This window comes from Antedon bifida, chromosome 6 (genome assembly GCF_963402885.1).
Source record: "Antedon bifida chromosome 6, ecAntBifi1.1, whole genome shotgun sequence".
Lineage (NCBI taxonomy): Eukaryota > Metazoa > Echinodermata > Crinoidea > Comatulida > Antedonidae > Antedon > Antedon bifida.
Window position 1 is genome coordinate 1,668,255 of NC_136231.1, and position 11,708 is coordinate 1,679,962.

The window sequence follows — 11,708 nt, forward strand, 5'->3', positions numbered from 1 at the left end:
ATTCACCAATTTACACTCAAGTGTAAACGAATACAACCACTCACTGGGACTATTACTATCATGTTTTTGTCAGACACAACTAGACGTGACGAACAGTTTGTAAAAAGATAACATTTTTTATTTATTTTTTTTGTTAAATGATATTAATATATTCTTGAAACTCGAAAGATGTTTACGCATTTTGTTTTGAATTAATCGTCATCCGGGTCTTCGTCGTCACCACCCGCCGATCTGTGTAAATTAAAAAATGCCAGATTTTTATTTTGTGTACGATGGTTCGCGTTACTATAAAAATAATACTTTCATTTTCAATATTATTGGATTAATATAATAAATACTACTGTAATACTATTTGCTTTCTTTAATTGAATTACATACTTTTTGAGTTGCGAACGTTAATCGGAAGGTAGCCGTATACAAATCAAAAATTCAAATAAAACGTTAATTTTACCTTGATTTATATCGCATGCACCCAAGAGAGACTGTCCAACCAACTAGCATAGTGATGCATAGCATTAGGGAAACTACCAAGATATTGTCCAATCCAAGAACTTCGTTTTGTTGATTTAACCACGAATCTTAAAATAAAAATGTTGCATTTATGTTGAATGGTATGCAGTATATCATATCACGTGATAAATAAATTGTACAAAAGTTAAGGGGCCGTGTCAAGATTATATTACTCCGTGTATCGCAGTTAACACAATGTTTACCGCGGTTAACACAATGTTTACCGCGGTTAACGCAATGTTTACCGCGGTTAACGTACTAACTAACGGATGTTCGTTCATACATAATCTTGTGAATTTCAGTAAAAGTGGAAAATGCTTTTAAAGTACGAGTAGTGATTTAAGATGCAACTAGTGTCATTTATTACTGAAGCGAATCATACATTTTGACAAAGTTGAGATAATGAGAAATTTGATAAATCCCGATAAATGAAAATGGTGACAATGTTTGATCTTTATCGTATCAGATATATCGGCATGGCTGTGTTTGTCAATCTGTCACCTTTTCTAATGTTTTATTTTTGGCAAGCTGCTTTGTCAGCAGCACTGAAATAATTCTCAAAGTTGCTATAAATAGATAGTATTACCAGATTCACCCATCGCGTGTCCAGTTGATCCAAAATGAAGGTACACCGTGTTTGCGACCGCTTTCTCATCTTCACCGTGATTTATCTCGCAGTCGTATGCCCCTCTATCATCGTGTTGTAAGTCTAGAATCTCAACATTGTTATTATCGTCGATAGAAATTCTTTCAGTTTGGTTTAGTTTCCAGCCATCTTTCTTCCATTGGATCTTGGCATTTTTCTGGTACTTCAACACGGGTTCGGACTTGCACGCTAGGTTGACCGTGCGGCCTTGTTCAACCCACTCCTCGATTAAGAAGTCTAAAAATATTACAACGACATATATTTGTAATCGATTTGCGACTATGCATAAGCCAACCACAAGGTAAATTGCTGCAATGTCACTAAGCTTTAACATAGTTGATACTAATACAAAGATAATTAAATGAAATAAACAGAATGTTTCTGCTCTAATTTGCTGGATTGATAATGTGGGAAAGGAAATACAACAATAGCCCTAAAGCTCTGTCTACACTATCAAACTTAATGTGATGTGCCCATATAATAATGGACATGATGATGTCATATCACTACCATATTTAAGCATATCACTGCCATATTTAAGCATATCACTACCATATTTAAGCATATCACATTTTGTCAAACTAGTGTGATAGTGTAGACAGAGCTTAACCCTACTTCAATTGAGAACATCTGAATACATGTAAAACATTAGCACGAGTGTAGGCCTATACCTTATAACCTAGGCCTATTGACTAAGGAAAAGGATAGGTCTGAGCAAAGGATTGTTTACTAGGCTACCTATAGGCTATAAAAATATTACATCAGATTAGGCTTGATTACTATGCTTAGTTAGTAGGCCTACTATACCTGCTTACTTTTCTAGGTTAGCTTCTACACGTCACGCCTACAATTTTTAAAATCGAATTAAATATTGTACTTACTATTTGCCGTAACCTGTTCCGATACGAATATTATAAGACTAATTAGGCCTAAAAACTTTAAATGCATTTCATTAGTACAAACACAAATAAGGATATTATTTGCTTTCTAAAATATATACATATAAATTATATACAATCCTACATCCTGCTTCTTTTAACCATGTAGAGAGAGGAGTAGTATCACTTCTTAGGCGGTTGTTTGCGTTACCATAACGCTGTTATACGTCATTGTTGATTATAATTTACGCACGCACGCCCGCGTTACTGGGTTACACGTGCGTACATAATGATATGCACGCGTGCGCACAGCGTTTGCGATATAGAATGATAGATCGTGAAGTTATTCCTCGAAATGCGACTTTTGATGCGCGGTATAAATAGGAACTCCAATAATTGAAATTCTATGAAATTGTAACACATATACCGTGCTGATGATTTCTTCATGAGGATGAAAAAGAGTTTGATATGAAAATCAAAGTAGCATCTTTTATCTTGAGTGTCTTGCTGACTTTTGGACCTATTGTTCAGTGTAAACAACGTGAGTTATACTTATAGATTATAATTTCGTAGGGCTAGCTAGGCTACCCTAGGGCTAGGCCTACACAATTTACCCTTTTGATGCACTGCCGATTACTTAATATGTTCGTAAGTTTGAACCTAGGAGGCCCCAAGCATACGACTAAAAGGGGTAGTGTTGATACAAATTCCTATCGTAGATCCTTTCTTGTGCACGTGTGATTCGTATATTATTTGTGAATGCTAATTAACTTTTTAATTCCAGTTGGTAAGAGATACCCACCATGGGTGAAAGAACTTCGGAAAGATGCAATGCAGCAAATGAAAGAGTACATATATAACTTCATAGACAATGACATCGGTGATATTATCGACGATGTAAAGAGCGGAAAGGTACCACCAGAGGATATTCCTGGAAAGCTTAGTCAATATGGTATTTTCCTGGACGCACCGGGCGAAGAAATTGCGTCAACTATACGTGAAAAATTCACTGATAATTCAAATAATTTAGAAAAAAATGCTGAGCATAAAAGGATAAATGAGAATAATAAGGTTAAACAAGGTAGAAAAGATAAAAACGAACGTGTTCAAGAATTAGAAGAAATTGAGAATATAGTGAAAAAGATGGTGAGCAGTGGTGGTTCTCCTAATAAGGATGATTTATTGTCCGCAGTAAAAGAGGCAGCATATAAGGGAGATGTGGATGATCCAGAAAAACGTAAAGAAATGTTTGATGTTGTTTACAACTTGATGGATAATGTCAAAGAGAAACAAACTGATAAAGATGCCACCGGGCGCCTTGTTGACGACAACAACATGAAGAAAAAAGAAAAGCAAGCTTTTGTAAAGAACGGTGACCTCAGAGAAATGGAAAAGGTATCAAAGGATGGCACGAGTGCTCGTAATGGCATAAAGGATACTTCATATTATGACTCTAGAAACAGTGACAATGTCAGAAAGGAAGAGGCAGATAAGTTAGAAGAAGCAGTTAAAGATTCAGTGAAATCTGACGGTGGCAATAAAGAACATTTAAAGGAAAAAGAAGATAATCAAGATGTTTATGATAATGAACGGTTAGAAAAGAAAATAGATAAAGATTACCAGAAAGATAAAGATAATACTAGGAATCATTTGGAGAATGAAATCGATGATGATGAGGTAGACGAGTTAGAGAAGAGCGATTTAGATGAAGAACAGGAAGGTGAAGAACACCAAGGTGACAAGTTGGAAGAATTAGAGAAAAAAATGCATGATGAGCAACAGGAGGAGTATGAGCAGGAAGAAGATAATGGAGAAGAACATAGCGATAAGCAGGATAAAGAGTTTAAAGATGTAAACGAGAAGAATTTTGACAAGAAAGAAGATGAAGAGAACGAAGAACAAAGTAAAGAGCTGAAAGAGGATGAGGATGATCGTAAAGATAAATCGAAAGAAGGTGATACAAAAGAGAAGGAAATTAAACATGAGGAAAAGAGGAATGATAAAGACGAAAAGGAAAAAGAAAATGTAAAAGAAAAGAAGGAAAAGAAAAAGAAAGACAAAGAAAAGAAAAATAAAGAAGGAAAAAAGAAGAAAAAACGTAAGAAAAAAGAGAAACGAAAATCTTCTTCAGATGACAATAAAAAGGATGAAAAGATGAAAATTATCGATAAAATAAAGAAAGCTTTTCATCACAGACGCCAAAGAAGAAACATCGGGGACTCGTTTGATTGTGCCGGTGAAGAAGAGACAAGAAATCGCATTATTCCCGCCGTTACTTACCGTGGAGAAGATCTTCTTCTTCCGTGTGATCAGTGGTAAGAAGCATATTCAACGAATTTTAACTATTAAAAAGTGTTGTAAATTGTAGATTGTAGTATTTGTATTGAATAACAAAATAAAGTTACGCAGTTATCTACATCGTTTTGTTGGTTTTTATAACTTGTGATTATTTTGATTATCAATATCACCAAATGATGTTTGATTTTACACTCGAATACTTTTCTTGAATACCATTGTAATAAAACGTATTAGCATGAACATTTCAATAAAATGTATGCATTAATAAATGGTTTTAAAGAAGTCCAATAAAGAGATACTAGACATTCCAGTTCGGTGTAAATTCTAAAAAAGAAAAAAAAAATTACAATCCATCATGCCCGTATTAATGTTACTGTCTCAATTCTGACGATTCTCGCTGCGCTCTAGTAATACAAATCCAGTCATACTTCACTTTTTAATTATTCTTCCAATATTCTAAAGCTCTATCTACACTGTCGAACAGACAATCAGACAAAAAAATGCGATGTGCCCATATATGGACATGATGATTTCATATCACTACCGTATTTGGGCATATTAATACCATATTTAGGCACATCACACTTTTTTTGCCAAACTAGTTTGATAGTATAGACATAGCTTTATATGTCAAGCAGCTTTATCATTGGTTACATATGGTTTTTGAGTGGTACACAATTTGCATACACATCATAGAGGTGCATAGTGCATAGCACGCACATTCTTATATGCATTTTATTTATATTAAAGTATCACAGGACAGCAGAAAGCAGGAGTTAAATGGAAGAGAAAGATAAAGAAGAAAGTGAAGACTATTACATTTGACGACAATGAAGATGAAAGCAAAAACCGTTACATTTTAACACCGTACAATGAACTAATGATAAAACAAATTAGACTTTCAGAAAAAGGCGTATATTATTGCTGGACTAACAGGTAAACAAATAAATATCACCTTGAAATGTTACCCGATTCTCCACATACTACAATATTTGCCCACTATCATAGGAATATTTGGTAATACTGTCATCTCGTTTGTATCACATGCAGCGGTGCCTGTACCATGTAAGGTTAGTTTAAAGATTAGGTTATGGTATGTGACAGTAGGAGATACATGTGAAATATGTATTACCAATATTCTTATGATACTGGAGAAATCCAGATACACTACCGGGAACCGGGTACAAACATGTACTGTTGGTTGTTGTTGTTTATAATATATTAAGCTCTTTCCACACTATAAAACTAGTTTGAAAATGTGATGATGTGCCCAAATGTGGTAGTGATATGACGTCATCGTGTCCATATATGGGCACATCACATAAGTTTGATATCACCATGGCATCAACAAAATTTGCTCACAAATCCGTCACAGGAATAATACCAATCTCCTGTTCGGTTTCTTCTGTTTTTTTGTACGATGTGCTAAAAGTGCCGAGGTATTTACTCTGTAATTGGTTTCAGACACAAAGTTTTTACGTGGAGGGTAAAAACCCGTACCATTTTCATCACTCACGATAAAACTTCGTCTTTTCATCTTGCTGTTACTGACAGTATTTCTGTATTACTTTAAATATAGTTTTAAAAACAGCACGTACATTCTTAATGTAAAGAAGCCAGGAAAGCTTCACACTGTAGATTTAGATGCCAAAGAAAAGCCATATGCTGTCAAAATGCGTACAGATGACGAAGGTTTGAAAGAAGAGTACGTGTACACGATTTGGGGCGAGTGGAACCGATGTAGTGCGTGTAACGTTGCTGGTGAACGGAGACGTTTTGGTAAGAATAATGAAGACTCTGTTATTATAATAGAAATTAAACAGGATATATAGCGAGAAATATCATCTAACCTAATTTAATCTATGTTTACATAAAGCTCGGATCCGGTCCGGTGACAAAAATCTGAGCTGTTTTGTATGGAATCCATGTGAACGCGCTTCTATTATTTTTCATTTGCATTCTCCAGCGCCACCGGATCCGGGCAGTGGTGTATGAACGTAATTTTAAGTAGGGATGGTTTTTTTGAAAATGTATCTTTTTGGTATTAGGGTTCTGCTTTATAAAACTTAATCACGAAGAGTATTTTGGATCTGTGCCATGTGGTAGTGCAGAAGCCAAACGTTACGACAAAAAGAATGCCAAGCGTTTGGATGAAGTTCTTGTTGAAAGGTGTGACATCACCTGCAGCGATGGTTCGTTAGTTCTCTTCTTTCCATTTCAAAAACTAATAATAGGCCCTGAATGCATGAAATGATGTAATAAACCAATGTACTACACTGGTCGTATATCGGGCCTGACGAGAACGTTTCGAATTATATTAGTCAGACAAATGAGAAAACAATAATATGACCTATGACCTATGTTAAGTTTCTATTATTTGTTTAGGCGACTGTATTTTCTATTTCTATTTTAATTACTAATGATTATTTTTACATATTTCTTTTAGCTCAAAAGGCTTATGGTATTCTAGAGAAGATGAACCTTTTAAAGGAATTAAATCTAGGTAAGTATCTTACAATTAAAAGGAACTTCGGGTAAACGTTTTTGTTAAGGAACTGCAATGACCGTACACTTTGCTGAGGGCGAAATTATTGGTTTATGCGAAAGCGTTGGTTTATGCACATGCGTATTCATACTTCTGTCGATGCGGATGACAAAAATGAGCAACCAATCAGATCTTTGGAATATTCGATCCATACGAATGGATTCACCCAGTTGAACGAATTATATCAATACCTTTTTTAAAGGCCGGTTCCCCACTGAACATTTACACGCGAAGATTTATTTTATTAAAATTAATAGCAATTTATGTTAAATTCTTTAAGCTTAAACTAAATTGTGATTAAAGACTCTGAACATTCTTGATTATTAAACATGTTTTATTTCAAATTAAAACGAATAATCCAATACACTCCAAGGGCATAATGACATAGAACATGAACAATTATTTTTTTTTTATCAAGATAACAATTTTCAATTTAATTGCGATTTTTTAATTGTATCCTGTCAACCGGCGCCTTAACATAAATGTTAAAGAAATAAAATAAATATCGTGAGAACTCTCTTAAGAAAATTAATAGAAACAGGGTCATGAAGGCTCTTTTCTTGGAGACGAGAGATAGCCCGATCACATCTGCGACTTGTCGAAAATGCAAAGAAAAACTAATATTTAGGTCTAATCATGGACGAATAAGACAGTGTTCATGGTCTAATAATTTTATATTGTTTTACAGTAAAACAACGCCGGAAAGTTCATTCTGGTGACAATATAAGATTGAAATGTTTAGGGTAAGTTAAAATATATTAAGGTCTGTCTACACTATCAAACTTTATGTGACAAACATGTATGATGTACCCAAATATGATAGTAATATGACGTCATCATGTCTATATATGGGCACATCACATTTCACATAAAGTTTGATAATGTAGACACTAGCTTTATAGTCTGAATTTCTCGTTGCTCTCTCTCTGCCTATTTGATTATTTCCATTTTGTATATATTTATGCAGAACAATTTAGTAACGTTATGGCTACTGAAATGTGTGATAGTTGAATTAGTAGGCCAGTGTTAAATGGTTAAAATGGCACGTTATGACGGACTGTCTAGAGATCTTCACATGTTCAGTTGACACATCGTATTTATTAATAAATTGTCAATCACTAAACATGCTAGATGGTTATCCGTCTTACCGTGCCATACAAGTGAGAAATCATGATTTTGCATATGTTCATCTCATGCATTTTTCTTTTTACATAGAACATCGGTGGACGACCCTGTCGGATGGAGAAACGGTTCAACTGAGCTTAATCTTCAAGAAGTTCGTAAAGGCGTGGGCCATCTCAAAATAACAATGGCGCACGCGTTGATTATCATCAATATTAACAAAACGGACAGTGGCGAATATGATTGTCACGTTGGTGGCGAACTGAGAACCACATATGTATTGACAGGTATATAGTAGGCCTTACTAGGAAAAATACCTCTCCCCCTCTGCCACACTCACTACATGGTAGTTTTCAATAACAAAACACTTCTCACTCCATCAATCAATCAATTTCATCAGCATGTCTGCCAGTACAAATCGTTGCTGAATCATAACCCTCTTTCGCAATAAGTTATCTTTGTACGGTCCCTGTACAAAGAACTGTATAATAATAAAAATGGTAGATTTCGGCATTAACTTGGTATAATAGATTTACTATTGACGAAAGATTATACTATATATCTATATAATTGCTTTGTTTACACTTGTCCTTGTTTTTGTTTTATATTTTACAGTAACTGATCCACTGATAGATCGTAAAGGTAAGTTTATTTTTATAATTCGTGTGTGCCTTGGCATACCAAGCCTAATAAATATTGCATATCAAGCCTAATAAATATTGCATATCAAGATCTCGTCATAATCAACAATTGTTACAATTGTTGTCCTATTATCATCATCCTAATTAACATCATTATCATAGTCATTTTAAAACTATTCATACCATCGTTATTATTTTACGTATACGTATCATCAAATCAAATACGACCAGAGTGGCTCCTCCTAGGCACAAATCAATTAGCAGGTCCCAACAAAGCTCCATGCCAAATGTGGTGATTTTGGCCACCATGTAACAATTTCCAATTTCAGAATGTGTTGTTAAGCCACCTGACTACATGTCATTCTCAGCACCAATCTCTTCACTTCCCTTATCGTTGTTTAATTATGAACAATGTTTATTAAATTATTAATATATCACTGCTAATGTTTGTTGTCACATAGCCTAATAGTAACTATGACCGAAAGTGTATTTAAAAAAAAATATTTACCAGATAAAACCATAATTTATAGAACAAATAGTCTTGAAGTCAATGGTATTTTTCTAAAATTACATTTGGTTGTTTGGTGGGTCTTTTATAAGCAAAATAATGATAAAAATGTCGATTGGTTTGGCAAAAGTGAATAACCTTATTACAAGTAAAAAATGGTCTAATTTAAATTTTGATTTTTATATTTGAGGAAAAATTCATCTTTAATGTTTAGAAATCACTGTAACTTCATTAATTGTCATCAGTGTATCTGATTAATACTATTTATTGCACAGGTCTAACGGCATCTTTCTACTACATGTCAAGTTTGTTCGTGGTTTATTTTATAATCTTTGTTGCACTCATGGTAATGAAGCACCTTCATCGTCTCACAGTTCGAAAGTTAAAAGACGACAGTAAAAAGAGAAAAGAGAGAAAAAAGAAAGTAAGGTTGAAAAAGAAAGCCAAGTTGAAGTCCAAATCAACACCAGCTAAACCGAAGACTACCTTACCTAATGTATAATGAGTCTGACTTATTCTGAAGGAGGCCTGCCATGTAGCCTTAACTGGACGCTGACTTGGTCGCTTTGGACGGCTAACATTGTCGCCTCCATGCCTGACGATTATATAGTCATATTCAATCATCTATTGTATACCTAGATAGTTCTTGAAATCACAGTTTCAATGTATGAATGTATGCAAGAACGATAACATGAATACGTGACAAAAAATAACTAATACCCCTTTCACACCAACACTCCGGAGTTTTGCTTTTGGTGTGAAAGGGGTATTCATGGAGGTATTCTCATGCTCCAATATCTTCAGCATCTCCTCCGAAGGGTTAGAGAAATATATCAACTAGGCTACAATGAATCATTGATATTATGGTTAATCATGTTCAGTCACAAAAAAAGGTTCCAAAATAATTTTAATTTGAATGATGGCCAATTAAGTTGACCGGAAGTATGTGGGATGGTTTTCGTGTCGCACTGATCCTCTCGTGTCCTTACCGCACTGATCCTCTCGTGTCCAAACACATTGCGGATCATCCTGTACAGAGTAATGACGTATACACAGGTCAAATAGAATAACAACTAAATAAAATATATAATACAATAAATAATAATGAGATTGATGATTAGAAGTGTACACGATAGCCAGTAGAGTGTTGTCTAATGTTCTGTCTACACTATCAAACTTTATGTGATGTGCCCATATATGGACAGGATGACGTCATATCACTACCATATTAGGGCACGTCACGCCTTTTTGGTTAAAATAGTTGGATAGTGTAGACAGAGCTTTTAAAGACAAAAACTGCAGGACTGCTTGGTGTCAAGTGAACATACATGTACCTGTAATTATGATTGGATATAGAAACAGTAACCCATGTGTTGTAGTCAGCGGACGGACAAGACACCGCAGATGTTGTTTATTGACATATAATAGTACCACGAGAATCTGGGGGGGGGGGGGGGGGGGCAACTCAATAGGCAAATACGTGTTTGAGCTAGCCCTTAGTATTTCGTCAAATGTTTGCAACGCAAAGATTTTCTGATTACAATTATTTCCATAACAAATAAATGCCATTACGAAGCAAAATGTACAGAATTGTGTCTAGAAACATATTGTTTGTATCTAGGCCTAGGTTGATGTTTTATATCTTCTACGTGATCGGTGGGGTTTATTGACACGACTTGGACCGCGACCAGCTAATGGTCTGCGACACATTAATGTTATTAGAGGACATTGCAGTATTGGCGCTTATGTAAAACAGGTCAGGATGAATCATCTTCCCCTTGTATTGTTTTATAGACAAAATACTTTGTTATTAAGGTACTTGCTCTAATGATTCTATCCGAACAAATTAACGTATTAAAACATAATCAAATTATATCAGTGACGTATCCCTACACGGCCTCTCTTTAGTAAAAGAAAAATAAAGAATATCACAGTAATTCAAATACAATATTTATTTGTTTGTTATATACTTTATACGTTATATTTTTGCTTTTGCACCCATGCACAGAGTGGTATCAAAATTACCGTATAATACTACTGTATGATAAATGTGAATTAAACAAAAAATAATAAATTGAACTATTTTATTGTATGTATGAATTCGTTTCAGCAGATATATTCCTTGACCACATTTGCTTTAAAGATGTATTGTCCGCCAAAGACAGGAAAAATGAAGATTAATTAAATCAGACTTTGAATAGGACATTTTGTAGTTTTAACAAAGTTGATCACTTCCGTAGAAAAAAAAACCAAGAAAATAATGTTTTCAGTTATAAAGTGACAAAATAAACGGTTAAATTCAACCAATCCCATTGGCTTGCAGCCAATTTGGACTATTTTTGCTTTAAATTACAGTTTTTTTCAAGTAAATAATTTTCGGTTCAATTTTTTGTCAAAGTGAATAACTATTATGTGATATTAAAATGACATATTCAACAAAAAAAATATTTTTTTCAGAAGGACAATACATCTTAAGTACATAACAAAAAATAAACATAATAATTCAGTGTGTTTGTGTTTATGCACGCGCCTTTTGGTCACGTGCACTTTATGTCCTTTT

At 34.4% G+C, this 11,708-nt stretch overlaps 3 protein-coding genes across 3 annotated transcripts in view; 2 read left to right on the top strand and 1 right to left on the bottom strand.

The window, feature by feature from the left end:
- The window catches only part of LOC144845068 (E3 ubiquitin-protein ligase HACE1-like), an 83,412-nt gene extending 78,662 nt beyond the window's left edge, over positions 1-4,750 (top strand). The window contains exon 25 of the transcript XR_013612491.1: positions 4,741-4,750. The gene's annotated coding sequence lies outside the window, so the exon portion shown is untranslated. The remainder of the gene's footprint in view (positions 1-4,740) is intronic.
- Positions 82-2,186, bottom strand: LOC144845120 (uncharacterized). The gene is made up of 4 exons (XM_078702274.1): positions 2,038-2,186; positions 1,097-1,393; positions 452-578; positions 82-231 (listed from the first exon to the last, which is right to left on the bottom strand). The coding sequence occupies exons 1-4, from the start codon at positions 2,102-2,104 to the stop codon at positions 192-194; spliced, it is 531 nt and encodes a 176-aa protein (XP_078558400.1). The 5' UTR covers positions 2,105-2,186; the 3' UTR covers positions 82-191.
- LOC144845069 (uncharacterized) lies at positions 2,417-10,590 on the top strand. The gene is made up of 10 exons (XM_078702205.1): positions 2,417-2,575; positions 2,819-4,349; positions 5,083-5,268; positions 5,912-6,111; positions 6,381-6,524; positions 6,779-6,835; positions 7,566-7,620; positions 8,093-8,286; positions 8,615-8,641; positions 9,424-10,590. Exons 1-10 carry the CDS (start codon positions 2,503-2,505, stop codon positions 9,648-9,650), a joined length of 2,694 nt encoding a protein of 897 aa, XP_078558331.1. The 5' UTR covers positions 2,417-2,502; the 3' UTR covers positions 9,651-10,590.
- The last annotated feature ends 1,118 nt before the right edge of the window (positions 10,591-11,708 follow it).